Below are 26,497 nucleotides of genomic sequence, written 5' to 3' on the forward strand. Positions count from 1 at the left end.
CCATTTCTTCTGTTAATTCTCTTTACAATGCACTTTCTTCCTTTACCTTTACCAGTTAGAACAGAAGATTGATGGAAGAATAAATGCCAATTGGAAGCATGTTCATGCCAGAATTTGCCCATTTTCACGAATTTTTCCAGAAATGCAGAACAGTTTTTCTGTCAAAAATAGAAGGAGAAGCGAAAGGAAGAGTGCATACTATTAGTTAATAGTGCAACAGAGCAGACATGGAATTACAAGTGAACTTTATTCCTCCATTGTCTGCAGAGCAGGAAAAAAGGTTCCATTATTCCAGAAAAGTGGTCCCCAACTCCCTATTCATGAATTAATTTGATTCCTTCCCCTCGAATGAGGCAAGTAGAGTAAGGGTTAGGAATTGAAGACATTTCTTGCAAATTAAGACACTCCATTCAGCAAGCAAAGAGAATTATACTTGGAAATATATATATATATATATGGTTAGGAACAGAACAACTCCCTGTATTGCACACATATATAGACATAGATAATTCTCCACTGAGCTCATTACGGGTGGCAGAAGAACACGTAGTCTTATAATTTTGCTTCTAATTTGAGCAAGGTCATGGCTTCAGGAGCATCCAAAACAGCAGCAGTCTTGCTCTTGTTTGTGAATCTCGCGCTGTACTTCATTATAATAGTAATTTCTTCATGGTCTGTTAATCATGGGATCAAGAGGTCTCGTGAAGCAGGTAATTCAGATAGATGAATAAACGTATTCAGTTAATCATGAAACAACAACTATTAACTTGTGCTTAACCTATTTGCATATGCAGCATCTGTTTTATCAATTCCGGCTCACATATTTCCGATATACTTCCCAATGGGAAACATGGCAACTGGTTTCTTCATCATTTTCTCCCTCCTTGCCGGAATTGTGGGCAGCGCTACCTCGCTAACCGGACTCCATAACATTGTCCAATGGAATGTTCCAAATTTACATGCTGCTGCTGCCTCTTCTGTGACAACCTTGTCACTCACTCTGCTAGCCATGGGGTTGACATTTATGCTAATTTCTCTGTTTTTTCTCATTTCTTGTTCTAAATTCCAAATTTAAGTCAAATTTTTTACAATGTTATGCAATTTTGTTTGTTTTGCAGATTGGCCTGTAAAGAGATTGACTTAGGCTGGATGGATTCCAACTTGGTAAGCCCACTCTTACTCAATACAAAGCCAATTTTGATGAACAAAAACTTTGTTCACTCAAGCATTCAACTATAGATTGCTAAGTTATTATGACCCAAGAGATGCATTAGATAGAACAAAAACTAAACTTACATAGTTTCTAATATGGCATTTGCTATATTGATAAACAGCGCACTCTAGAAGTTGTGACAATCATAGTAAGCGCTACCCAGTTGTTCTGCACTGGTGCTATCTTTGCCGGGGTGGAAGATGTCAGCGCACGAAACAGGGCCTAAGCAAAATTTGATCCTTCAAAGCCAAATGCTGTCTTTAACATTAATGTCCACCGGTGCCATATAATTGTGTTGTGAATGTTGTTATTTTTTTGTATTTGTTTTATGTATATTTTTTATATTTGATTTAAGCAGTGAAAGTTAAAGCTTGAGATACACTAATGCCCAAGCACAACTATAGTTGAAATGTGTTTCACAATCCAAGGATTTCATAAATTTGCAGAAACAAGTAACTAAAAGCACAAAATATCCCTCATGAGTACAACACAACGATGAATATAAATTAACTAGCAACAGAGTCCTAATATGAATCTGCCCATACATAAACTTGGAGTTCAGGGGGCAGTTATTATATAACAGAAACAAAACATTAATATTCTAGAAATGCAGAGTACAATAAAGATGAGCAGGGAAAGAAACAAACCGACAAGCTCTTGATGTTTAAACTCCCAAGTTCCCAGAAGCAAAATCATCCTGGAGAATAAATTCAGCCAAAGCGTTTCCTTTTTGTGCTTGGCTTTTGATTTTGGCTCTGCCAATCATATTCTTCGCCTCCGGGTGAGATTATAGAGTCAACAAACAGAGTAGCTGCACGAAAGATATATGGGTTTACACTGATTTCTGACTTCTCCTTGTTCTTCTTGTTGTACTTGTAAAATCTATTATTAGCAAGCATTACAACTTCATCGGAACTAGAAATATAAAGTGGTTTAGCATAGTTGAATCGCCGAACAGTGAGCCATTTAGTCCAAGATTTCTTCACTCCATAGTCCATCATCTTCCACATTACTATCTTACGGTAATCTGGAAGAGGCGAAACTGCAATACAAAGGAATCCTCCATGCTCCACCAGGTTTATGCAACTTACATATGTATTCATAAAGTCTAAACTTCACTGGAATTGGCACCTTCCGGAATTTTTCATTTGCTAAATCAAAAGCAATAATTTGATTATCAAGTCTTGTTCTATCCATCGGGGATATTTTAGTCACTAGCCAATGTAGAGCTCCATTAGTATAAGTTCCAAGGCTTGCATATAAATTTGGACTGCAATAAGGAAGGTAATATTCCTGACGATAAGGGTATACAATCTTTTTCCAGGAATTTGTTTTCGAAGAGAAAACATTATAAATAGTTTTTTGATTAATTGTACTACGAGTTAATGATACAACAACCTTGAACTCATTAGAAGAAGAATCATAACCAAACCCATGTAGATAATCAGTACACCCGTTTATCGGATAGCCAAGATTTGGAATTCTTCTACAACTCCCGGTAGACGGATTCCATACATAGAATCGTTCACAACGATCAGTTGTTATACAAATTAATCCATGGCTTGAACCAATAATTTCGGGAAGCCAGTCATGTCTTTCGCCAGGAAATGCGAGATCTACTAATGCACCGCTATCGTTAAGTGGTGTTTCGCAAGCTAAGGATTTGAAGCCAAAGCCATTGAATATAAGGAGTTTAGGATTCTTGGATAATCGACTGAAGTGAAGATTACCAAAGTAAGAATCGGAGATCAGAGCGTACCATGTTTTGGATGCACTTTGGAAGCGAACGAGAGATTTAATGGGCAACCTTGAAAGGATATCCTCTGTGATTTCTGGAAGAAGATGATCCATTTTTCTCTGATATCTCCCTGCGTGATAAGCGTGTCAATGGTCTGGCGGTTACGATAAACTGCAACTTTCAGATATTTCCTTTATACAAATACACAAGATGGACTAAATGTCTCCTAATTTAGTTTGTTTTTTAGGCTTATATCAATATTTAATTTGCTTTTAGTTGCGAAAACTATAATGTAATTTAGTCGAATGCAAAATAATAATTTTTTAAGAAAGAGAATAGCTCTATATCTAAATCTAAATTACATAAAAATAAAGAATCAATCTCAGTAATTCGAAACAGACTAAGATTCAGACTTAAATTTAGACTGAAACTCTAGAAATTCCAATCCAAGTAGTATAGAAATAAAGAATCAATATCAATAAGTTGAAACAGACTGAAACTCAGACTCAAATTCAGACTGAAACTTATAAATTCCATCCAAGTAATATAGTAATAAAGAAGAATTAATATCTTGACTCAGTAAGCCAAAACCCCATACAAATCATGTATAGAATAAAGAATCAATGTCAACGAGTCAAAACAGACTCAGACATGAAACTCATAAATCCCATCCAGAAATATGAAATCCCATGCAGAAACAAAGAAGTAAAAAATTAACGTCAGTAAATAAAAAAAAAACTCATACTCGAACTCCAAATTCTATGGAGAAACAAAGAATCAATGTTAGTAAGTCAAAATAGACTCAGATTTAGAACCCATGTCAGACTCAGACGAACTTAAAACTCTACATGCAGAAACAAAGAATCAATATCACTAAGTAAAAATAGACTCTGAAGACTCCATGCAGAAACAAATAATCAATGTCAATAAGTCAAACCAGACTTAACTTATTCTCAGATAAGTAGAGAAATTTAAATTCCTATAACTATTGTATACATGCTAAACAACTACTTTGCGATTCAGACCGGAACGTAGACTTGGAGCAATCCTATGAGTAGGATTGTGATCTAAAACAAAAATGTCCGAAGTAACTCCAACTGTACATTTTATTGTTATCTAGACTAAAAATATCTAAATTAACTAGCCCAATTGCGATCTAAAATAAAAATTATCTAAATTAACCCCAATTGTGTAATTAGGTTGTGAGGCTTGAATTAGATTGTAAAATTGCAATGTTGTTGAATGATTTGTCTAGTAGAGATAATAAGAAAGAGTAATAAGCCTAAAGAGCTGGACCTTCCACTAATTATATATGTTAACCCAAATATTGCTATCGCTGCCATATATGTTAACCCATATCAACACCCATTGAGAGGAAAAACGACGTATCGTCTGGATAGCAACAGCACTTTCGTGGATTTAATAACGACTTCTATATTATTATCGTCTTTCACAAACGGCAACTGTTTGTTACGTCGTTTTAGGAAGATTTACGCTACACCATTGCTGTTTCTGCTGCGTTCGTCACTTTCATTCTTCTCGACCGATGAACTCCACGCACAATACAATCCTAACCACAGTTTCCCCTTCTCTGCCCTCCAAATTTCGAAACCCTAAAACCTTAATTCCGCATAATTCATCTCAAATTCACGCTCAATACCGCCTAGGCTCTACGCCTGCTATATCCCTTCATAAAAAGCGTAAAAATTTGGAGCTGAGGGTCTTCAAAACTAGAGCTTCAGGCAACAATACTGGTGAGACGGAGAACTGGGTAAACCGTTTACCGACCAGTGGTTTGGCAGCCGACAAGATTTTTAGACTGATTTCGAGTGCTACCGCGAGTCCCATTGGCCAGTTCATATCTTCACCCACTACATTTCTGCACTCTGTTGATCCTCGAGTGAAATTGGTAAACTTCAATTTGGGCATTTTGTTTCATATAATTAATTCTTCATATTGTAGCTTAATTTAGTTCATGGGTTTTTTCCACACGTCTTGGACGGCCTCTTTTGGAGTGAAGAGTGTGTACCGCTAGAAAAAATAAAAAGAACAATTTTGTTCAGCCGGGTTATGCAAAGGCTGATACTTCAACAATTTGGGGTTAGTGTTAAACTCTGGTTTTAGTAATGAAAGATTATGGCTTTTAAAGTCTACCCAAAGTTGCTAAACTCAGCATGTTGCCTTAGTTACTTGATTGGTCGTGATATTATTCGTGTACGCTTGACTAAATTTCTATTGTTTATCCATATTTACTATTGCTAATTGCGAGGAGAGAAATTATTTCTACTGCATATTGACTCTATTTTTTTGCTAATGCAGATATGGCTTTTGGCCTTAGTTGTTTTACCAGCACGATCACATCTAATAATGCGTTTTGGATTGGTAGTGTTCCTTGCTCTTCTGTCAATATGGATTCTCCCGAGACAAGTTTGGATGGTAAACACAGTACTCTGAAATTCAAATCAAACAGTTGTTTGTCAGCCATTATATAAATTTTTGACGCATTTTTCCAAAATGCTTCTTAATGAATTCGAGAGATTAAGTTGTTAGAACTCAGCATGTGAACCTGTATGTGCTAGAGCTAGTCTTGTTCCCCTAATTTCCAAGGACATCCCTCTCATCTCCACACTACAGCCCCCCAGGTAGCTTAGCCCAACGTGGTAGATGTTTGGTGATTCATGGATATTGTATGTGATTGTCTTGAAAACATTAGTAGGTTTGATGGATGGACTGGAGTACCATGTTTTGGTTGTTTTGATGTCTTTTTTTTTTTTTTTTAGTTTTTTCTTGTTTTTCCCTTGGCTCCAGATGTCACATGTTTTGATAAGATATGCTTCTTTTTTAATGACTAATGATTGATTAATTGCAGATGACAGAACAATATTGATTGTTGTTTTTACTTTTTAGTTAAATAATTTTGGTTGAAGTGACAGGGAGCAAGTTGTTAACTGAATGGATCTGTATCTATGGGAAATTATTTGAAACGTTGCTATAGTTTCTTATTTTCCTTTTCTTCATCCTCCCATTTTATTCGTGTGACCATTTATCATTTTGAATGGCATGGGACTTATTATTGTAGTGATACTAAATGCCAAACCTTCTGCAATCTTGTCATAGGATCAATTGGGAAGGGTGTCATTGCTTTCTGGAATTCTGTTCATAATGTTGGGGCTGGGTTCAGATAGTGCACCTCCACTTGTCCAGTCAAGAACTCCACCACCTGCAATGATGGGCTTGCCTAATCTCCCTGCATCTTTGGGGAGTTATTCGTATTTGATTGTGAAGTTAGGACCATTACAGTTTACAAGGAAGGGGTTATCAGTAGCAAGCACAGCAGCATGCTTAACATTTACTGTAAGTTGCTTTTATATCCATTAGGTCCTCTGTCTATCTCTATTATGGAGGGCAATGATAATTATGTTCTCATGAACCTGTTTCCTGCAGCTTTTGATGTCATTCAAGGTTGAATGTGTAATCATAGATATTTTTAACATGGAGTCATATCATAGAGCTTTAAAAATGTTATTTCATGTGTTTTAATTCAGCTGAAAGTATTGACATCCAGTCTAAACTTCTCTCGAAGTTTGGCTTGTTAAGTATACTCTCGTAAGAATTTTGTTTAACAAAAAAACTTTTGGTCATTCTGAGGAGTGGGTTCACTTTTCTGAAAGATTTTCCAAAGTGCAAGCCTCTGTCTGGCAACCACAACTCCGGAAAAATTGGTGTCTGCCTTGCGGTGGTTTATGCTTCCTTTGAGATATATTGGAGTTCCGGTGGCTGAAATTACTCTTACTCTCTTACTGTCTTTGAGGTTCATCAATCTAGTTTTTGATGAGGTAAGAGAAGGATCGATTACTTAATTTTTTGCCAAAAAGATTGCAGAACCTTGAAATTTTTGCTGATAACAATTACCATACCTTTTTGAAAAATCATTGTTCAATACACTCATGGAGTATCTATGTATTTTATTTCCAGGTCCGTAATGTTGCACTAGGGGTTGTATCTCGTAGGATAAATTGGCAGCAACTGACAGTGATGGAGACAATTGATAGTAAGCATATGGTTATATCTTTTTATGTTTTTTCCTTTCCCTAATCAAAAAGAAAAGAGAGGAGGTGAAAAGGTTGGGAATTTGTTGTTCATGTTGTGTTTGGGGTTGTATGCTGGAATGAGCTCAGACTATTTTTTGAATTTTGTAAAGTTTCCCATTTGATTACTTCAAGTTTTATCTTAATAGTTTTTTCTTTTGCTTGAAAACATATTCATCACAATGCTAGCGATTTTTCACTTTGTTCTTTGGCTTGCAGTTTTTGCTTCTTACGTACGTCGAATCTTCAAGAATATTTTTAACCATGCAGAGCAGATTTCTCAGGTTTACATATAGACACTTTCCTCTACCTCATTTTATCTCATCCTCAACCTTTATATGACCTGATATAAGGAATTTACAGGCCATGATTCTACGAGGCTTTAGAGGGGACAGCAACTCTTATAAAATCTACTTCTTATCAGAGTCATCAATTGGGATGGCAGATTTTATTTCCATGTTGTGCCTGATTGGCATTGTCAGTGGAGCTTTTCTATCTGATTATTTGCTTGTATGAGTGCCATGATGCTGTTGCTTAGGCAAGGTCACTCTATCCCAAAAAGATCCTACCAGGAATTTCAAATGTCTTTTCTTAGCTTTTCCTGAAGCCATGTACTGTTCAATATGATCTGCAGTACAGATTCAGCCGCTAGTTAGTGGAAGATTGTTATATGGCAGGGGAAAATTTCACAATCTACTGAACATAATACTTGTCAATGACTGGTGATTTTAGCTTGACTATCAAATCAATCTAGAATGCACCATATTGTCTACTAACATGCTGAAGAGTTGGCGAATTCTCGCGTTTTGATAGTACCAGCTGGTCTGGGGAGGGGAATATATTGTATTATTTAGTGATATTGTTAGTCTAAATGGAATATTTTCATTTCATTATGGTCAATGAAGCTTGTTTCAATTGTTATCACATTATTACTATCATTTTAGGCACAGAAAAATGATAGAGAAGATGACAACACATTTGGTGGCTATATATGTACCCATAAATTATGCAATTAAAAAGTCACTGGTGCACAGACAGGTCATTTGGAGCCCAAAAATTAATGGGTCTTCCCTCTCTCTCAGCCCAGCTCTTCTTTTTGGCTTTAAGTAATTACTTTAGGGCTTTTAAATCTGCAAAAGAGATCACTTTAGGGCTTGTTTGCTTTAATGTACAGTGTTCAGTTTGGAGCCCAAAAATTAATGGGTCTTCCTTCTCTCTCTCTCAGCCCAACATACGATGTACATTTGCTTTTCTTTAGCGGCGCAACTCAGCAACGCCCCAACTCCCCGCCATGAACGAAGAGAAAGAGCTAGCCAACGTTTCGAGTCATTCAGTAGACCCGGCACCAACGTCTCCGTCCTCTTCCCTCCATCGTCTGCCTCCAAAGCGCCTCCATGACGACCACCACTGCTCACTGTTCTATGAATCCGGAACGCTACTCCAAAACCCTAAAAAAGCAAAGAAATCACCCCAATGTGATCCGCTTTATCCATTACCAATCCTACCCCATGAAATCCTCGTGGAAATTCTCTCTTGGTTGCCTGTTAGAACTCTAATTCAATTCAGGTGTGTTTCCAAATCATTCAAATCCCTGATTTCAGATCACGAGTTTATCAAAACCCATCTTAGAAAAATCAAATCTTTCTCAGGAAACAAGCCCAATCTCTATCAAAGAATTGTTTTCACGTATGGTGATCTTTCACTTAATCTCCTAAAATCTTGCTCACTGTACTCCATCTTTAATAATTCACAAACTGATGCTGCTGAGCTTGACCATTATTCATTAGAGGATAGGCATAGGCATCATGTTTATGATTGGCTTGTTGGGTCTCTGGATGGAGTACTATGTGTGGCTGTGAAGCAAAATTTTGTGGCTTTATGGAATCCATCTACTGGGGTTTTTAATAGAATGCCTGATTTAGGTTTTGGAAAGAAGTCAGGGAGCTATACTGTGTTTGGGTTTGGTTATGATAGGGAAATTGATGATTATAAGGTGGTAGCTGTGTTCTGCTTTCAAAGTAGTGGAGTTAATGGAGCTATTGGATACAATACTAGAGTTAAAGTGTGTAGTCGGTTGACCGAAAGTTGGAAGAGTATTGAGGGTTTCAGATATGGAGTTCCTTATGATGTCTCGGGCAAATATGTCAATGGAAGTCTAAGTTGGCCAGTGATGTGTGAAAGGGACTCGGTGTTAACGTGGATTATTGTTTCCTTTGATTTAGCAAAGGAGACATACAAGGAGATTGTGCAACCTAACTATGGGGAACCTGGTTATGCTAGGTCATTGGGAGTTTTGGATGGATGTCTTTGTGTAATGTGTAATTACAGTGCAGTTCGTGCTGATATTTGGGTCATGAAGGAGTATGGAGTGAGAGAATCTTGGACCAAGTTGGTTAGTATACCATATTTGATTGAGCCTGAGATTGGGCATTTGCAGTATTCAGTGCCTTACTTCATTTCTGATAATGGTGAAATTTTGCTGGAGTTGAATTCCCGTTTAGCGATTTACAATCCCAAAGATGGCACATTTAGGTATCCTGTGACAAATGGTTCTGGCAATTGGGTTGATGCAGAACTTTACATTGAGAGCCTGGTCTCACCCAAAATTGAGAATTAGAAGGTAGACTGAAAAACCTTTTGTCATGCACCTTCTTTGTAAACTTCACTGCCTAATCCTTTCTGTTTTTCTCTTGTAAATATCTCTCTGTTGCACTTATGGATAAGGAATAGTGGAGTTCAATTCACAAATGTTGTTTGCTGGGAAGTTGATTGTTTACTTTCTGTGTCTTCCTCTACTTGGAAAATTCTCAATTTGAAGGAAAATTAATGATTTGGCCTGCTGATAATACTAATGGAGTTAAGTGAATTTCATGGGAATTTTATAAAGTTAGTAGTGTATGACTGTGCCCTTGTTAATGTGCTCAAATTGCATTAGATATGAATCTATTAAAATGTCTGATCGTCTCCCCAACACTGGCAAACTAGAGAATTTGTTTAAAAGTTGTATAGTTGATGTCTCATCATAATATGGAAATTTTTTAAGGTTCAATATTTTTCTTTTGCCACTTTATGCTCCAAAAAGATTGGAAGGGGCAGCAGCATGATATTATGACAAATTCTAAGAATACATTGTTATTATTATTATTATTATTATTATTATTTATACGAAAGTAAAAACTAGCACCGAAAGAAAACACAAGAAAGAACAAAAGAAAAGAAACATAAAAATGGAAATGAACTACTCTGGCAGCATCAGCCATCAACAAAAACTGAGGATCCATGGCAGGGAGATTCCAAGTCCAAGAAGATTCATTGTTGGTACCCCATTTACCCAAATATCCAGAACAAACATTCTTTCTAAGTATGACATGTCCAATTTAAATCATTCCCTCATTTAAAAAACCATTGAACGAATGGCGCCTTAAGCTGAAATATCACAGGAAAAATTATAATTATAACTAAAATCCCTTTAATTTGATATTAATTTCGAACAAATAATGAATAATTCAAATGAGGAGACGAATATAAATTATTCAATTTTAAGTATGAGAATAAACAAAATAGTTTTTTTTTTTTTTTCAAATTGAATTCTTATAAAATTTAGCAATCTAAACGGAGGGTTAAGGAAACAAGACATATTTATGAATCTTAGTTTAAGGTCTGACATTTATGTTTTTAAATTTCAATAAACAAAAATGGTATACTGAATTATTCTTAACAACCTTAATCATAATAATAATCATAATAGCAATAATAATAATAATCATAAAGAAAGAAAATGACAAAGCGATGTCGTTTTATGAAATTCCAGCGGCTACCGCTTTTACCTCAATACCACTGCTAAATTTGTAACTTGCGTCTCAAAACCCTCACGTCTTGAGAAATCCCCAAAACAAACGAGAAGATTGCAAAATGGCGATAGCCATGGCTAATAACAAAAACCAAAGGAATCAATCAGATGAAGGAGATGGAGAAGAAGGAGAAATTACGCTGCCAACCCTCCCTCAAGAAATCCATAGGGAGATTCTCTTGAGATTACCTGTAAAATCTCTCTGTAAATTCAGGTGTGTATGCAAATCTTGGCTCTCCCTAACTTCTACTTCAGAATTTGCTAAAACGCATATCAATTTAGCTCTCCAAAATCAAAACCTTTGTTCTAAGAGACGAAGACTCATTTTCTCTCATTACAATCTTTATTCTGTTGAATATGAATCCGTAGCTAATGATGATGACAGTGGTTTAGTACCCGTGAAGGAGCATGATTATGCTTTCAAAAATATACCTAATGATTGGTTTGAAGATGAAGATGGAAATGTAGATACTGAAAGTGTTGATACTTTATGTACAAGAAACTGGGTTGAGATTTGGGGTTCTTGTGATGGATTGGTGTGCATATTGATTTGTATATCTCCATATGAAGATGCCCTTTTCTTGCTTAACCCATCCACAGGAGAATCCAAAAGAATTCTAGACAAAGACACTAATTGGCCTTCAATGTTTGGGTTTGGTTATGATTCAATTAATGATGATTACAAGGTATTGCAGATTGACTTTGGTGCTGTTGTTACTTTATATTCACTGAAAAATGATTCTTGGAGAGAGATGGGGATGTTCCCTTATTATGGTGATATTTACGATTCTTGGATGTTTCTTCATGGATCTTTTCATTGGGTGGTTATTAACAGAAAGGACCAAAAACCCAAATATGTAATTTCTGCCTTTGATATTGCAAAGGAGACATTTTGGGAAATGGCAGCTCCTGATATTGATATCAGCTGTGGACTTGTGACGGGAATTCTAAATGGGTGCCTTTGTGTAATTTATAGCTGGAAGGGTATGCATGACGATTTTTGGGTGATGCGTGAATATGGGGTGACCAATTCATGGACTAGGCTCACCATAAGCCTCTCATATATACATATGAAGCCGCTGGGTTTGGCAAAGAATGGAGAAGCCGTACTGCAAGTTGATGGAAGATTAGTTCAGTGCAATTTGGAGAAGAATTCGTGTAAGGAAATAGTGGTTCATGGAATTCCAGTTGGGGATAAAGTTTGTGCAGAAACTTACATAGAGAGCCTTATTTCAGTTAATGGTTACTGTGGAAGTGGAAATGAAATTCAAATGCAAAGTTAGGTTTGTAGTGTATGTTATAATCTTGAAAGGAAGAAAAAAAACAATGCTGGGATGAAGCAAGAGAGACAAGTAATCTTCCATTTCATGTAGTAACATTTTTGTATTATTACCTGCATAGAACATGCAGAACATACACATGATTTGCGGTTTGGGTGTATTAGGCCTTCTTCTAAATGGGTGGACCATCAATTTTCACTGCAATTTAAGTCTTCACATTTTTGGTGTGGTGTTGGTTGATTGGCCTGCTTCTTGATTATTGTGATATACATATGAATTTGGGTTTTTGATGTCTCTTGATGGCACGCCGAATTAATGGTTTGTATTTTATCACAAGAGTTGTCGTTTGGTACTTAGACGGTGGTTTAACTCTTCCAAGAGATGAAGAGTATCCTGAAAGATGAAAACTGCAGCTGCCATGTCAAGGCTACCAGAAGACATGGTGGTGGAAATACTGTTGAAATTTCCTGTGAAGTATGCTGTGTTTCAAGTGTTAGAACCTTGGAATTCTCTAATCTCTAATCTTTGGCTATTGGAATGGAAGGAAAGATTAAAAACGAAGATTATGAAACGATATCAAAATATGTAAATAGTAATTATTGGTATTGTATTACAAACAATCAACAGCATGCACATATCTGCTATAGTTTGGCATATATTTATATATCCTTTGTACTATAATTAAGGTTTTCTACGTTTAAATTTAATACATTTGCTCCCCAAATCCACAAAAGAGCAAAAATCTACGTTTAATAGCGAATGGATCTTTTTCGGTCGTCATAATAAGGAGCAGGGTAAAATAAAAGTGGAAGAAAAAGGAAAAGGATTACCGTGAGGAGCAATTTTATATTCCCACCACACGACCTGTAGCTTTACATTTAAGTTCCTCTAACGGTGTTCCAATTAGAACGCGGTATGTCGTTCATCTCTTTTACAAACTAAAGAGAGGTCGCGCATCTCCCTTCGCTAAATGCATACGCTAATCCTTGAATTCCAAAATTCTACAACGCCGACTGGTAATAATGGCAAGCAACAAACAACGGAATCAATCTCTTGAAGGAGAAGTCGCGGTGCCAAACCTACCTCAAGAAGTTATTCAAGAAATTCTCTTACGATTACCCGTTAAATCTCTTTGCAGATTTAGGTGTATTTCCAAATCATGGCTTTCTCGAATTTCTAGTCCACAATTTGCTAAAGCCCACCTCGATATAGCTCTCCGGAGTAATATCCTCTATTCTCAGAGGCAGAGACTCATTTTCTCTTCAGGCAATCTGTACTCTGTTGAATATGAGTCTATATGCAATACTAATGGTCGCGATATAGCTGTTGTCACTCTTGATTATCCATTGAAAGAAAAGGCTAATGGCCGGGATGATGTGTTGGATGATAGCAGGGGAAATGATTTGGTATATTATAAGGTGTCTGAAGATGAAGATGAAAACCCAGTTATTGTGAAGGTTGATGCTAAGTTCTCTAGTAAAGTCACAAAATTGGATGACATTTGGGTTGAGATTTTCGGTTCTTGTAATGGACTAGTTTGTATAGCTCCAGAGGAAGATACTCTTTTCTTATTTAATCCGTCCACTGGAGAGTCTAAGAGAATCCCAGAACAATCCCTTTCTCGGTCTGCTCCATATGGCTATAATTCATATGGATTTGGTTATGATCCAACTACCGATGATTATAAGGTGGTCCTAATTGGTGCTGTTTCTGCTTTTAATGTTTATGCATTTAGTGTTTACTCAATGAGGACAGCTTGTTGGGGAAGAATTAAGACCTTCCCGTATGATTCTTTTGTGTGTGGCGCAGGGGTATTTCTTCATGGAGCTCTTCATTGGGTGGCGAGAAATAGGGAAAGTGAAGATGACAAGTATGTAGTTTCAGCCTTTAATTTGGAGAATGAATTGTTTCAAGATATGCCGGTACCAGATGTTGATGATTGTTTTGAATTTGTGTTAGGAACCCTAAAAGAATGTCTCTGTCTTCTTTATAGTCAAAGTGATATGCATAATGATTTTTGGATGATGCGTGAATATGGGTTGGGCAAGTCCTGGACAAGGGTCACTATCACCTACTCATATATATGCATGGTGCCATTGTGTCTGGCCCAGAATGGAGAAGCTTTGCTGGAGTTAGATGGAACGTTAGTCCAGCACAATTTGGAAACAGGAACATATGAGACACTGGAGTTTGAGGGATTGCCAATTGGGGGCGGATTTGAAGCTGCTACCTATGTAGAGAGTCTAATTTCGCCTAATACTTACTTTGGGAGGGAAATACAGATGTAAGAACTTGATTATGATGTAAATGTCATAAAAGAGATTAGTTGGTGAAAACTGTTTGATCTTGAAATTATGGTAACTGCATTTTATGTGATTTTTCTTGGGTATTTGCAATGGAGATGACTGTTAGCATATAGAATCTCTCTAGATAGCTCTATTTTGTCTGTTGAGATACTTAGGCCATGAGCAAGACATGGAGATAACAATGAGTCCCTTGAAATTGCAAGTGACTTTCTTGATTAATCAATAAAGACTATGGTTAGTAATGTTAAAGACAATCTGACTTCGGTGATCCCAGAGTTTGCCAATATAATGGTGATATTTCCTTTTCTAATATGCCGACAGGATAAAGAATATCCTGCCAACTATTGAATGTTGTCTATAAATGTTGATATACCAACTTCAGTGCATCACCTCTTAAAATCTTAAACCAGAAGTCTATTTGACTTGCACAAAAAATGACAAAACTTATTCAGGATGTCATCATCCACATACTTTTGCGACTACCTGTTAAATCTCTGTGCAGATTCAAGAATGTATGCAAATCATGGTGTTTTCTTATCTCTGACCCGGAATTTATTAAAATGCATCTTAATCTAGCAACTATAGATGATTGTGTCAACTGCCAGAGATGGAGACTCTGTCTCACTTCTTTCTCTCTTCCTTCTGTTTATTATGTAGGCTATGAAGCACCCGGTAGAGCAGTAGCAGTAAAGCTCGATTATCCATTGAAATGTGATTTTTACGACGAGGTCAAGTTCATTGGTTCTTGCAATGGCTTATTATGTGTTGCGTCTGAGCCAGGAATCTTACTGTTGATAAATCCTTGTACCAGAGAAGCTGCAGAAATACCAAGGTTAGCCAATCGTCGCCCATTTTCTCAATCATCGCTGCCTTACATGTATGGATTTGGGTATGCTGACTCTATTAATGATTACAAGCTGGTGAAAATTTCTTGTAAAGGGTTTGTCTTTGTTTACTCACTGAAAGCCAATAGCTGGAGAAGAGTTGGTGACTTTCCTTACACTATTCTTGCACTTGATCCTGGGATTCAACTAAATGGAGCTATCCATTGGGTAGTAAGCAGAAGTGAGGATTCACCCAAGTCACATATCATCGGTGCTTTTGATTTAGTGGAGGAGAAGTTCTGGGATGTCCCTCCTCCTGTTTCTATCAAAAATTTTTATGGGATAGGTGTGTTCCGTGAATGTCTATGTATATTACCTGAAAGTGATATGACATCTCACAATGACTTCTGGGTTATGAAGAGCTATGGAAGAAGCGAGTCCTGGACTAAAATTGTGATTAGCATATCATATTTCAGAATGAAACCGTTGGGACTTTTTGGGAAACATAGAGCTCTGTTAGAGATTGATGGGAAATTAGTAATGTACAATTTCAAAGAAGACACTTATCAGGATCTGATTATTCATGGGATTCCAGTTGGAATTGAGTTTGAAGCAGAAAGATATGTAGAGAGCCTTGTTTCTCCTCATCTTACATGACAATTGGAACGATAAATGGCAGAGATGAACTTCACAGGAATGCTTAAAGGAAAGCAAATGGACAAGTTTTATCTTCTCCAGCTCTAATTTCCAATTCTTGATCATGTCTGTTTTGTTTAAATGAAAGAAAAAAACTTCTCCATCTGTGATTACTCGAATGAACTAGCGAAATCTAAATCTAGTTACCAAGAATCGGGCCAACCGTAAGAGAGTAGGACTGAAATTAAAAGAAAGAATAATTTCGACCTTCTGTATTTTCTTTTCTTTTAGTTGTAGTTCAATTGCATGGTTTTCTTTTACTCTAATATCCCCAAATTATTATCATTGTTCCCAAATTGATGATGTACTGTTGATTTCAAATCACGGTCTGTCGTTCTTTTTCTCTCGATGTTTTCTTTTTAAGTAGTCGTTTAGTCCTTCTTACAAGGTTGTTTGTTTGTTATAACAGCACATTCCTTTGCTTTGTCGGTTTTCTTTTCTTTTCATGAAATGTTTTAAGTGAAGACATATTATTTTATATTCCAAGAATTGAGGAAATTTAAGAGACAAATTTAAATAATGCATGTAGGATTTTTCAATTCCATTTCATGAAATTATAAGATGTAGTTTAATTAATTATTAGATAAATTAAATCAAATGTAATTGTTACATATGATTTGATAATTTAGAGTATATTATAGTGATAGATACGAATTTCATTTCGCTGATTAAAGGTAAATGCAATTCTAAAATGTATTAAAGTACTAACGATTATAAAGAGGAGTTAAATATAAATTTAGCACATAATATATTGCTACATACTAATTATACAAAGTAAAGATATATATACAATATATTCATGCAATTATAAGAAATATTTAATCTTTAATTTAATTACCATTTTGATTAAATGCATTGGAAACAACTAAGTTGATTAGTAATAATATAATATAATGTCATTTATTAATAAAATCCTAATAAAAAGGATGAAAACCCAATAAAATCCTTCTTGGGGGTAGTATTACAATGTAGGCATGTCCTTATAAATGTAATTTACAATTATAGGCATTCCCTTTGTTCAACATCAAATATATAACTGGTGAGTTCTGTCTATATCTATTAGAGGTGAGCGCAATGGGAGCAATTGCTATTACTACTGTGTTTCTTCTAGCTGCTTTTATGCACCAAGTGCATGGGGCTCAAATTGAAGTAGTTGGTAAACCCAAAAGGAAAGGGTGTGATCTTTATCAAGGAAGATGGGTTCATGATGCTTCTTACCCTCTTTATAATGTAACTGGCTGTCCTTTCATTCTCAAAGAATTTGATTGCCACAACAATGGTAGACTTGATTCACTCTATCTCCATTATAGGTGGAAACCCACTTCATGCAGATTACCAAGGTCCTTTCTTTTCTTTTTCTTGTTATTTTATTGCAACTAATAATGTCTTTCTTGATTGATTATATTAAAATTAAACAAAGTTTCGAAAAGTGATCATCTTTTTTGAAGTTGATATGAGATGATGCAGGTTCAATGGCAAACAATTTTTGTCAAAAATGAGGGGAAAGCGTATCATGTTTGTGGGAGACTCTTTAGGTTTGAATCAATGGCAGTCACTTACTTGCATGCTTCACACAGCAGTACCAGAAGCTTTTTTCACTTTGGTTAGAGTTGGAGGCCTCTCTACATTTACATTCCCAGTAAGCTTATCTTTCTCTGTTATTAATTATCACTAGAGAGTATAATTAAAACCATTGATTTAATAATATGTAATATCTACAAATCTATTTAAAGAACACAAATTTATTTAATAAGTAACTAAAACTGTTCCTCTGTGATTGAACAGAAACAATTTCTCCTCGAACCTTTTTAAAAAACAGAGTCTCATGTACTGAGAACACCTTTTGTTACTTTAATGAATAGAGCAATGTTTAAATGCTTGATCCACAATTTGCAGGCGTACAATGTTTCAGTGATGTTCTCTAGGAATGCATTTCTAGTTGACATTGTCAATGAAAAAATTGGACGAGTTCTAAAACTAGACTCCATTAAAAATGGAAGGTCATGGAGGGGAGCAGACACCTTGATCTTTAACACATGGCACTGGTGGCTTCACACAGGAAGAAAGCAACCGTAAGATCACTATCAAAATCAATTTAATTATAACAATAATATCAAAGTATAAGCAATTATACTTAATTTTGTAGATGGGATTGGATCCAACAAGGAAAGAGATTATCCAAAGACATGGATCGATTAGTTGCCTATGAGAAAGCACTTAGCACTTGGGCTAGGTGGATTCAATTAAGTATTAATCCTATTAAAACCAAGGTCTTTTTTCAGGGTGTTTCTCCAGACCATGCAAAGTAAGGACATGAGATAAATATAATATATTTATTTTTTTTATAATTATGAAAGTAATAGTATCTAATTTCCTTTATATTAATATATTTCTCGTTAAAATTAGTTCAACAGATTGGAGCAATTCTTTGGGAAAGAACTGCATGGGAGAAACAGAGCCATTGTTTAAGCAAAACTATCCAAGAGGTACACATCCAGCAGAAGCTATTGTAGAAAGAGTTCTGGGAACTATTTCAAAGCCAATTTATTTACTTAACATCACTTTCCTTTCACAAATGAGAAAAGATGGACATCCCTCAGCTTATGGTTTTGGGGGTCACCGTACCCCAGATTGTAGCCATTGGTGCCTCCCTGGAGTTCCTGACACTTGGAATGAGCTCTTATTTGCAGCACTCTTTTACAAGTAAAATATTTCTATTAGTATTTGACAATTATAAGATTATTGATGTTTAGTTATTTGGAATAATAAAATCTAGTTATTAGCCATACATAAACTGGAAGTTAACTCATGCATCTGCTAAATTTACACATTTCTTGCATTCGGAAAGTGTTTCTTATCCACCAGAGAAGTCACAACTAAGGTTAACAGTTAATACATACATTGAGGTGTCAGACCCGTAAGCATGTGCCATGGCACGTGTGATGGGCAACTTTAATGATCAACAATCAGAAATCAATTGGCTATCAAAAGAATCACAATTTCATTGGCATTACATCTCTGTCCATCCAAGTACAGCATCAAATGATTAAAAATCACAACTTCAATTAAAATACAGAGACAAGATGTATCATTATCTGTTTGCAAGCCACAAGTTTTTAGCAAGGCTGACCAAAAAAGAAAAAAAAATATATGTACAAAACAAACATAAACTACAAAAATTTGGCCCTAAAGTGACATCCAACCTCTGTCCTTTGTCTACCTTTGCCAGCGAAGTTTTATTCCACCTTCTCGCATAATCTCATGGGCAAGTTTAAACTTTTCAAGAGATGTTGTCCCAGCCTCAATGTATTTACAGGCTGTTTCCCTCAGACTCCACACGATTAAGGACTTGAGTTCTTGAGCACTAACACCAGATTCAATATCCTGAACAGTGCCATACTCTGCATTTCTTGTCCACCGATGTAATATGTATCGAGATGGAATTTCCCTTATGTCCAACAAGTTGAAGACTCTCAAAATATGTCTACACAGAATACCTTCAAATTCAAACATCAGACAGCTACAACAAACATTGAGATTGGAAGCACTGAATGTAACAGCATGTTTCTCAATCTCATTCCCACACCTCCGCACTGAATATCTGCTAATGGTCCCTTCTTCATAAGTCTTTATCCCTAGATAATTATAGCATTGTAGCAGTTCATTTTGAAGTATTTTGAACACAGTAAGTGTATAAACCCTTCTACACTGTTCTTCCACTGGTTCTTTTGTCTGCAAAAAGACCTGCAAATTATAACAGTTAAAATCCTCTTTTCTTTCCTCCTCGCGACGTCGTGCAAGACCTTGCTCATATCGAGAAATAAACTCTGTAATTGGTGTTTGAGCAATTGAGACTGTACCAAAGAAAGATTCCAAACTTTCATTTATGGGGACGCCAGCACAAAATTTTCCCCTCAAGTACAAGGGCACCCAGCTTTCACGCTTTTCATACATTTCTTTAAGCCAAGGATTCTCCTTCAGCCCATATTTGTTAATGAGTGCACTCCACATGGTATTAAATTCAACAGATGTTTGGCTTTGATAGATGCACTTCTCATATTCATATTTGAACTCATCAGTCATAGACCTTAAATTCTCTCGTTCCTTTGCCCTAATCTGCCACGTGGAAAAACGATGATGAGTCATAGGAAAGACTTTTGCAATTGCATGTTGGATGGCCATATCTTGATCAGCTATGATAGACTTTGGTCGACATCCAGACATTGCCCTAAGCCACGTCTGAAACAACCAAGTAAAAGATTCCTCCGACTCATCGGCAATTAGAGCACAAGCAAGAAGCACTGGCAACTTGTGGTGGTTAACTCCAACGAATGTTGCAAATGGAACTTGATAATTACTCTTCCTGTATGAGGTATCAAACACAACCGCATCACCAAATTGACTGCATGAGAATCTAGACCTGCCATCAGCCCAGAACATACTCATGCAACTGCCATTATCAACCTCCACTGAATAAAAGAAGGCAGTATCTTCTGCTTGCCTAGTTTGAAAATAATCAAGAAGCAAGCGGTACCAATCACTTCCAATGTTGTTTACCCGATTTCTCCTGATAGGACCACCATAGTTTATTTTATCCAGGTCTGATAAGTCCAATCCATCATTTATGTCATCTATGAATTTCTTTGAAGTGTTACAAATTTTTTTTTGAGTTCCTGATTGCAGCTCAAGATCATGATTATGATCTTTTTGAAGACGGTCCACCATCCAAGTTCCAGATTCTTGCCTCTTAATCCGCATAAATGCCCCACAACCGACTCTTGAAGGATGCTGAAACCCTTCCTTGGAGCACACAAATCGCCGTGACGTTATAGAACCATCATTCTTTGAACGAAATAGCTGACCAATCCGAATTCTAAATCCAGCACTGTCAGCATACATTTGATAAAATTGGTATGCTTCATCAGCTGAATTGAATGCTAGACCTGCATAAGGTTCAGCTCCAAATTGCCCTCCATCTCCTCCCCTTTTAAGGCGTTTGACACTGATGACACCGGATGTGCACGGGTGCACATCATCAATGTTCTCAATCAGATTGAATTTTGGTCTTTGGGACACCCCAGCTGATGATTTTGTAGCTTTAGGAGCTCTCTTCTGCAAAATAGGAGGGTGGCTTTCATCCTCAAGACCAAGTTCATGATTGTGATCCTTATGGATTTGATCAATCACCCATTTTCCAGAATCACGCCTTTGCACCCTTATGAATGCTGGACAACCAGTCCTTGAATTAAGCTGAAAACCTTCCTTTGCACACACAAATCTTCTTGAAGAAACTGTACCATCAGTTCGTGATCGATAGAGTTGGCCAGTCCTAATTCTGAATCCTACTCGTGTTGCATATGCGCCATAAAATTGCCGTGCATTATCTGCCGAAACAAACTCTAAACCCATACATGGCTCAAGTCTTGACTCCCCCTCATCCTCTCCATTGATCCTGCTGTTGTTAACTCGAATCATTCCAAGCGGATATGCTTTTACAATCAATGCATTCCCACAATCACCGTTGCTAGGATTAGCATCTGAACTGCATGTACAGTCCACAAAAAAAGAATTTAAAAAAGTCCAAAAAAATGTGTAACAGCTTTTCAGTTGATCGAAACCAGGGCAATGCCCTTCTTCAGTAAGAAGTCATTTTCCTTTTTGTTTCTTTTTCCCTTTTTGAAAGCACATCCCATGAGCTAACTAACCTTGCTTATGAATTTGCATTGCATTAATGATAATCCAACAAAAATCAGTATGTGCAAATTGCAAAAAGAGAAATGACATATAAGCAACATATGTTGCCGATTATGCTAGCAGTAAAAGGAGAAGCAGCAGAAAAAAGCTGCCCGATTGACACACTCTCTCTCTCTCTCTTCTTTTCAACCCAGCTGACAAATTCGATAATCACCAGAAAACAAAAATCAGAATGAAATCACAGAAAGTAGGAGAAATCAAAGATAGAGAGACAAGGAACGAATCAACGAAATATGTCGAATCCAATCAAACAGAGAGCATAAGTGAGAAGGCAAATCATCGAGAAGGAATTGAGGATAAAAGATCAATGGTAAATTAGGGTTCTAAAGGAAAAGAAAAACAATTACCTTCTGATATTGGTGAACAGACTTGAAGTCGGATGAAAACCCATATGTGGAGAGAGTGAGAGAGAGAGAGAGAGCGCAATGAGGAAGGTAGAAAGTGCGTGTGCGATTTGATTTGTAAGGTAATAAACTAGTAAAATTGTGAATTTGGTATTTCGCTTTTTAGGGCGGGAATTATAATAAGCGAAATTAGGGGAAAAGAGGAGAAGCACAATCTCAGAAATGTAAAAAGCGAAAGGAGCAGGAGATGTGCTGTTTTTAGTTTTCTTTTTCAGCTGCGCAGTGCGCTGATGCTCGCGCTTGGTTTGCCTAGGGTTGACCTGTCGACTGGAGAGATGGTCAGTCTTTCTTTTGGCCTTCCCTATCAAAATATTTTTGGAGTGTGGAGAAATATTAAAGCGTACTAGTTTTTTTTTTTTTTTGTTTTTTTTCCTACGAAGTTGGTCGGAAGACAGACATTGAAAAATGGAGAAATCACCATATCCCACGTAAAGATAAGAATTCCATCAACCTTCCTCGTCAGGGTAATTACTGATTAAATGAAAGATATCTGCACTATTGTTTTTTTTGTTCCTCCTATTATTATAGCAACATTGTTCAAAGAAATACCTTAACTATTTTATTACTTAAATTTGTTTAATCCTAAAATTAGAGTAACATATTTTGGTTCTTGTATCTATTCTAAACTGTCTCTATCCTCCATCTTTTTCAAATTGTAAGTATTTTATATTTAAAGAGTATAATTGATTTATTAATTTTTTTTAAATATATGGATCTTTTCCCATTAAATTAGCATTTTTTTTTTTTAATTTATACCACAAGTTTTCTTAGTACACTGACTGTCCTGCTAATGCCGTGTCAAATTCATAAATTCATAAAAGGAAAGAGCTCCAACAAAAATTTTCTTCGTTCACAAAATACTGGACATTTAACCTCTTACTTAAGAAACTCGAGTTCTTTCCACTCGGACCAATCCTTATTGGTATTAAAATTAACATCAAATAGTGTGACATTAGTATAATGTCAAGGTATATTAAGAAAAATTTCATCAAATTAATCTCATTCACTAACCTCTACACAGCAACAGTTCATTTGCAGCGTCAAGCCCACAAATAGAAAGAACATACAGCGAACCTACATAAACAGACCCTGCTAGGATGGTGGATGACGCTCATAGATTGATGGCTTAGCCTCTCTTAGACCAGCGTAAGCCAATGCCCAATGGCTGCTTACTATACTACAGTACAGTCCTTCATATGAGATGACAATTAAGACAACAATTAAGGATGTACGGAGGCAAAATCCTTTAACAAGATTATGAAAATTCCCAAGTCATACATGAGCCAGAATAGTAATAATGTAAATTATCATAGCTCACTTCCAATTCTCTCTCTCTCTCTCCATCTTAAACAAATTACATTGCTTGGCGGGTGGGCCTTGCAGTTTATCACATTCTTCCAGCTTCCAGGTCAATGGAGCAACAAGTATTCCAAAAGGCGAACCAATAATTAATGCCACTATAGTCTATGCCAGAGTAACCTCGAGCAGTTAGCAGAAGAAACTAGTACAACAGGCTGCTCTTCCATTTCAAATTAGCGCAGATGATGAGTCACAAAGCACCAAATAGTGAAAATAACTTCCAAATTGAAGCTTTTATAACTGGAACTCCAGTATCTGACTCCATCCATCTACTGTAATTGTTAGTAATCACTTCAGAAAGGAGATTTCTCCTTAAATATTTCAAAGAAACAATTGGAAGATGAATTGCATATCAATTCTTGGCAGGAGTTACAAAAACAATGTAGAAATGTCAAAATTAGTTGCTTTCCAGAATCCTGTCTAAGCACGTTTCAGAAGAAAGGATATTCTTTTGCCTAAGTTTACTAACCAGAGCATACCATGTGCCTATTCCAAAAGAGTATCCTATCTCAGACATACGATCTAAAAGAAATAAAGAATCATCTAACCTTTCATCCTGTAAAAGACAACGAAATAATGTTTTGAAAGTTCTATTCCGTGGTCTGAGACTATTCTTCAGCATAGTAATTAAGCATTCCATCCCATCAATTATGCAACCTTGTTCACACAGTGCTGTAATGAAAAGATTGTAGTCAGAGGCCATTGGCTTCAAACCCCTGTTTTTCATATCATTCCACAACTCCTTTGCTTCTTTCATGTCTCCTGTTTCACATAGGTTCTCAATAAGGGGAGTATAAGATAAAGTTGACGGCTTTATACCATGTGCCAGTAGCTCCTTTAATAGTTCCTTAGCAGCAATTACCTTCCTTTTTTTGCAAAATTGTCTAATCAAAATATCATAAGAAATCACATTACGAGCAATTCCCTTTTGTGGCATTTCTTTAAACAAGGCAAGAGCCTCATTTTCCCCTCCATTTAAGCTAAAATTGGAAATCATCATGTTGTAACTTCCTGTGGTTTTCCCATAACCCCTATCATGCATCTCCTTGTACAGTTTCCTAGCCTCTTCAAAATTTCCACTCTTACAAATCCCATGGATCAGCACATTGTAATCGTCCTCATCAGGAAGAATATCCTTGGAGATCATCTCAAACCAAAGCTTCCTAACATCACCAAGCAATCCCCTTTCACAGAGAGCATGAATCATTGTTGTATATATGACTCTGTCTGGGGCATAACCTCTGTCCTTGAGATCATTGACAACCCTTAAAGCTTCATTAAACCTTTTATTCTTCCAAAGATCACTGATGAGTGTATTATTAGTGTATTCATCAGGAAGAATATTCTTAGAGATCATCTCAAACCAAAGCTTCCTAGCATCATCAAGCAATCCAATTTCACGAAGACCATGAATCATTGTTTTATACATGACTCTATCCGGGGCATAACCTCTATCCTTGAGATCATTGAACACCCTTAAAGCTTCATGAAACCTTTTAGTCTTCCAAAGACCACTGATGACTCCCTGATACGTATCAATATCAGGAGCACAATTATTGGCAATCATCATGTGAAGAACTTCAGACATTTTAGCAAAATTCCTCTGCTTACAGAACTCTGATATCAATACATTGAAAGCAATATTTCTAGGAACTAATCCATTTTCCAACATCTGTCTGAGAAGCTCATAACCCTTCCAAGCTTGACCGTCAATACAAAACGCTCGAATAAGATATTCGACAGTCTTAACATCAATATCTGCCATAACCCTTCCAGATTCCATCATATGATGATACAATTTCCAAACTAGGTCTGTCCTCCCAGCATTAAGACAACCCAGTAATGCTGAATTCCATGTTGCTATTGAAGGGAATACTCCAAGATCTTTAAACTTTAAAAAGACATCAACTGCATCCTGAACCATCCCACCTTCACAAAGACAACCAATATAGCGCTCTAAAGAACCCTGCTCGGGACTAAAACCTGAAACTTCAAGGAAATTTTTTGCAGCATTGGTATGCTTAGCATCCAAAAGTGAATCAAAAAGCAAGTTGCAGGAAACTTGGTCAGGTACAAAATCGGAATGCAAACGCAGCCAATGAAAGAATTTTACCGAAAGAAACGCATTGTTTTGGTGCTTCAAAAGCTCGTAAAAGAACTGGGGATTGGTGAAATTGAAAGAAGAAAAATCTGACAAAAGAGTTTGCTCCCATTTGGATTTTGTTCTCATGATTTTAGCAACTTCTTTTGCTATATCAGTAAAATGCTGGTTCACACCCTGAGGCAGTTCGTCATTCTGATTTCGGTCACTTCCCTCTCCATTAACTTCATTATTCTTAGGTTCTACAGTAATTTTTCGGATCTGGGTACCGGAGTTTTGGCGGGTGCTATTCGTGCTTTGGCGAAGAAAAATCACAACGGATGATGGAGCTCTAGCCATGAAATAACACCGATTTGGCTACTTGTCCCTAATAGAGCTCTTCTTCAACGGCAAAAAATGAAGGTACAATACAGAAATGAATCGATTAAAGAGAGAATATTAGAAACTAGCAATCGAACTTACAGGCGAAAATGGAATCAGCAAAATTTTGAAACGCCCAAATTGTTAACATTTTCCAGTTCTGCCAAGATTCTATGGCTCTATGAAGATGCGCCGCCCTATGTATTGGTTGCTATGGGTCTCAACTCTCAACCAAAGAGCACAGCTCAACAAGAGCAAGACTCCGATTTCCAATTTAAAAATTGGGAAAATTTTCGGGATAAATAGCATCGAAAAACACTTTGAGTACTCTTAAGTAATTCATTTGCCTAGGGAATAAAATTTAGCGTCACAGCCTGTAATATGATCACAATGATTTTACCCGTTCGATCCAATGATCCAGTATTACTTGTGGAGCCCACCTAAGCAATCCTCCACCACAATTTGTCTGTCACACGTTTTTTCAAGAACGTCTTGTCACGTTAACTGTCAATGATAAGTCTCCA

The 26,497-nt window shown here is 36.6% G+C and overlaps 9 protein-coding genes across 11 annotated transcripts; 6 read left to right on the top strand and 3 right to left on the bottom strand.

Moving 5' to 3' along the window:
- The first annotated feature begins 459 nt into the window (after positions 1-459).
- On the top strand, positions 460-1,592 carry LOC105631891 (AWPM-19-like family protein). The gene is made up of 4 exons (XM_012214099.4): positions 460-710; positions 795-1,014; positions 1,119-1,164; positions 1,335-1,592. Exons 1-4 carry the CDS (start codon positions 584-586, stop codon positions 1,437-1,439), a joined length of 498 nt encoding a protein of 165 aa, XP_012069489.1. The 5' UTR covers positions 460-583; the 3' UTR covers positions 1,440-1,592.
- A 331-nt stretch (positions 1,593-1,923) lies between these two features.
- LOC105632196 (F-box/kelch-repeat protein At3g06240) lies at positions 1,924-3,064 on the bottom strand. The gene is made up of 2 exons (XM_089724503.1): positions 2,305-3,064; positions 1,924-2,255 (listed from the first exon to the last, which is right to left on the bottom strand). Exons 1-2 carry the CDS (start codon positions 3,062-3,064, stop codon positions 1,924-1,926), a joined length of 1,092 nt encoding a protein of 363 aa, XP_089580629.1.
- A 1,230-nt stretch (positions 3,065-4,294) lies between these two features.
- ABCI12 (cobalt ion transmembrane transporter) lies at positions 4,295-7,963 on the top strand. Of its 2 annotated transcripts, XM_020678510.3 has the most exons (8): positions 4,720-4,860; positions 4,972-5,051; positions 5,271-5,387; positions 6,069-6,305; positions 6,623-6,787; positions 6,927-7,002; positions 7,259-7,323; positions 7,403-7,963. In XM_020678510.3, the coding sequence occupies exons 2-8, from the start codon at positions 5,022-5,024 to the stop codon at positions 7,553-7,555; spliced, it is 843 nt and encodes a 280-aa protein (XP_020534169.1). In that variant the 5' UTR covers positions 4,720-4,860; positions 4,972-5,021; the 3' UTR covers positions 7,556-7,963. The 2 variants fall into 2 exon arrangements, with proteins under 2 accessions (XP_012069486.1, XP_020534169.1); XM_012214096.3 differs by lacking the exon at positions 4,972-5,051 and having other exon boundaries at positions 4,295-4,860.
- Positions 7,964-8,114: 151 nt separating this feature from the next.
- On the top strand, positions 8,115-15,273 carry LOC105631886 (uncharacterized). The gene is made up of 3 exons (XM_020678519.3): positions 8,115-9,653; positions 13,153-14,453; positions 15,133-15,273. The coding sequence occupies exons 1-3, from the start codon at positions 8,331-8,333 to the stop codon at positions 15,137-15,139; spliced, it is 2,631 nt and encodes an 876-aa protein (XP_020534178.2). The 5' UTR covers positions 8,115-8,330; the 3' UTR covers positions 15,140-15,273.
- On the top strand, positions 10,891-12,850 carry LOC105631887 (F-box/kelch-repeat protein At3g06240). Its single transcript, XM_020678521.3, has 2 exons — positions 10,891-11,103; positions 11,275-12,850. Exons 1-2 carry the CDS (start codon positions 10,952-10,954, stop codon positions 12,170-12,172), a joined length of 1,050 nt encoding a protein of 349 aa, XP_020534180.1. The 5' UTR covers positions 10,891-10,951; the 3' UTR covers positions 12,173-12,850.
- A 77-nt stretch (positions 15,274-15,350) lies between the features above and the next one.
- LOC149495141 (F-box/kelch-repeat protein At3g06240-like) lies at positions 15,351-15,956 on the top strand. Its single transcript, XM_089724504.1, has one exon. It carries the CDS (start codon positions 15,351-15,353, stop codon positions 15,954-15,956), a length of 606 nt encoding a protein of 201 aa, XP_089580630.1.
- A 1,101-nt stretch (positions 15,957-17,057) lies between these two features.
- Positions 17,058-18,779, top strand: TBL43 (TRICHOME BIREFRINGENCE-LIKE 43). Its single transcript, XM_012214521.4, has 5 exons — positions 17,058-17,335; positions 17,463-17,634; positions 17,892-18,067; positions 18,142-18,300; positions 18,402-18,779. Exons 1-5 carry the CDS (start codon positions 17,070-17,072, stop codon positions 18,700-18,702), a joined length of 1,074 nt encoding a protein of 357 aa, XP_012069911.1. The 5' UTR covers positions 17,058-17,069; the 3' UTR covers positions 18,703-18,779.
- A 193-nt stretch (positions 18,780-18,972) lies between these two features.
- On the bottom strand, positions 18,973-22,492 carry LOC105631885 (protein FAR1-RELATED SEQUENCE 7). 2 transcript variants are annotated; one of them, XM_012214090.4, is made up of 2 exons: positions 22,097-22,492; positions 18,973-21,537 (listed from the first exon to the last, which is right to left on the bottom strand). In XM_012214090.4, the coding sequence occupies exons 1-2, from the start codon at positions 22,138-22,140 to the stop codon at positions 19,212-19,214; spliced, it is 2,370 nt and encodes a 789-aa protein (XP_012069480.1). In that variant the 5' UTR covers positions 22,141-22,492; the 3' UTR covers positions 18,973-19,211. The 2 variants fall into 2 exon arrangements, with proteins under 2 accessions (XP_012069480.1, XP_012069481.1); XM_012214091.4 differs by having other exon boundaries at positions 18,973-21,883; positions 22,097-22,237.
- Positions 22,493-23,382: 890 nt separating this feature from the next.
- Positions 23,383-26,315, bottom strand: LOC105631884 (Tetratricopeptide repeat (TPR)-like superfamily protein). The gene has a single exon (XM_012214089.4). The coding sequence runs from the start codon at positions 25,950-25,952 to the stop codon at positions 23,910-23,912; it is 2,043 nt and encodes a 680-aa protein (XP_012069479.1). The 5' UTR covers positions 25,953-26,315; the 3' UTR covers positions 23,383-23,909.
- Between the last annotated feature and the right edge of the window lie 182 nt (positions 26,316-26,497).

Source organism: Jatropha curcas, chromosome 7, assembly GCF_041381405.1.
Source record: "Jatropha curcas cultivar XTBG-Jc1 chromosome 7, XTBG_Jcur_1.0, whole genome shotgun sequence".
NCBI lineage: Eukaryota > Viridiplantae > Streptophyta > Magnoliopsida > Malpighiales > Euphorbiaceae > Jatropha > Jatropha curcas.

Bases quoted from the DNA above. Each gene is read 5' to 3' on its own strand.
- LOC105631891 (XM_012214099.4), top strand. From the start codon at position 584: ATGGCTTCAGGAGCATCCAAAACAGCAGCAGTCTTGCTCTTGTTTGTG. The intron at 711-794 runs GTAATTCAGATA...TTGCATATGCAG, and splicing joins CAAGAGGTCTCGTGAAGCAG to CATCTGTTTTATCAATTCCG. The intron at 1,165-1,334 runs GTAAGCCCACTC...ATTGATAAACAG, and splicing joins GCTGGATGGATTCCAACTTG to CGCACTCTAGAAGTTGTGAC.
- LOC105632196 (XM_089724503.1), bottom strand. From the start codon at position 3,064: ATGGATCATCTTCTTCCAGAAATCACAGAGGATATCCTTTCAAGGTTG. The intron at 2,256-2,304 runs GTAAGTTGCATA...TTTGTATTGCAG, and splicing joins TAGACTTTATGAATACATAT to TTTCGCCTCTTCCAGATTAC.
- ABCI12 (XM_012214096.3), top strand. From the start codon at position 4,498: ATGAACTCCACGCACAATACAATCCTAACCACAGTTTCCCCTTCTCTG. The intron at 6,306-6,622 runs GTAAGTTGCTTT...CTTTTCTGAAAG, and splicing joins CAGCATGCTTAACATTTACT to ATTTTCCAAAGTGCAAGCCT. The intron at 7,003-7,258 runs GTAAGCATATGG...TTTGGCTTGCAG, and splicing joins AGTGATGGAGACAATTGATA to TTTTTGCTTCTTACGTACGT.
- LOC105631886 (XM_020678519.3), top strand. From the start codon at position 8,331: ATGAACGAAGAGAAAGAGCTAGCCAACGTTTCGAGTCATTCAGTAGAC. The intron at 9,654-13,152 runs TAGAAGGTAGAC...TGCATACGCTAA, and splicing joins TCTCACCCAAAATTGAGAAT to TCCTTGAATTCCAAAATTCT.
- LOC105631887 (XM_020678521.3), top strand. From the start codon at position 10,952: ATGGCGATAGCCATGGCTAATAACAAAAACCAAAGGAATCAATCAGAT. The intron at 11,104-11,274 runs GTGTGTATGCAA...TGATGATGACAG, and splicing joins AAATCTCTCTGTAAATTCAG to TGGTTTAGTACCCGTGAAGG.
- LOC149495141 (XM_089724504.1), top strand. From the start codon at position 15,351: ATGTATGGATTTGGGTATGCTGACTCTATTAATGATTACAAGCTGGTG.
- TBL43 (XM_012214521.4), top strand. From the start codon at position 17,070: ATGGGAGCAATTGCTATTACTACTGTGTTTCTTCTAGCTGCTTTTATG. The intron at 18,068-18,141 runs GTAAGATCACTA...TTAATTTTGTAG, and splicing joins CACACAGGAAGAAAGCAACC to ATGGGATTGGATCCAACAAG. The intron at 18,301-18,401 runs GTAAGGACATGA...CGTTAAAATTAG, and splicing joins GTTTCTCCAGACCATGCAAA to TTCAACAGATTGGAGCAATT.
- LOC105631885 (XM_012214090.4), bottom strand. From the start codon at position 22,140: ATGGGTTTTCATCCGACTTCAAGTCTGTTCACCAATATCAGAAG. The intron at 21,538-22,096 runs GTAATTGTTTTT...CTGTACATGCAG, and splicing joins CTGTTCACCAATATCAGAAG to TTCAGATGCTAATCCTAGCA.
- LOC105631884 (XM_012214089.4), bottom strand. From the start codon at position 25,952: ATGGCTAGAGCTCCATCATCCGTTGTGATTTTTCTTCGCCAAAGCACG.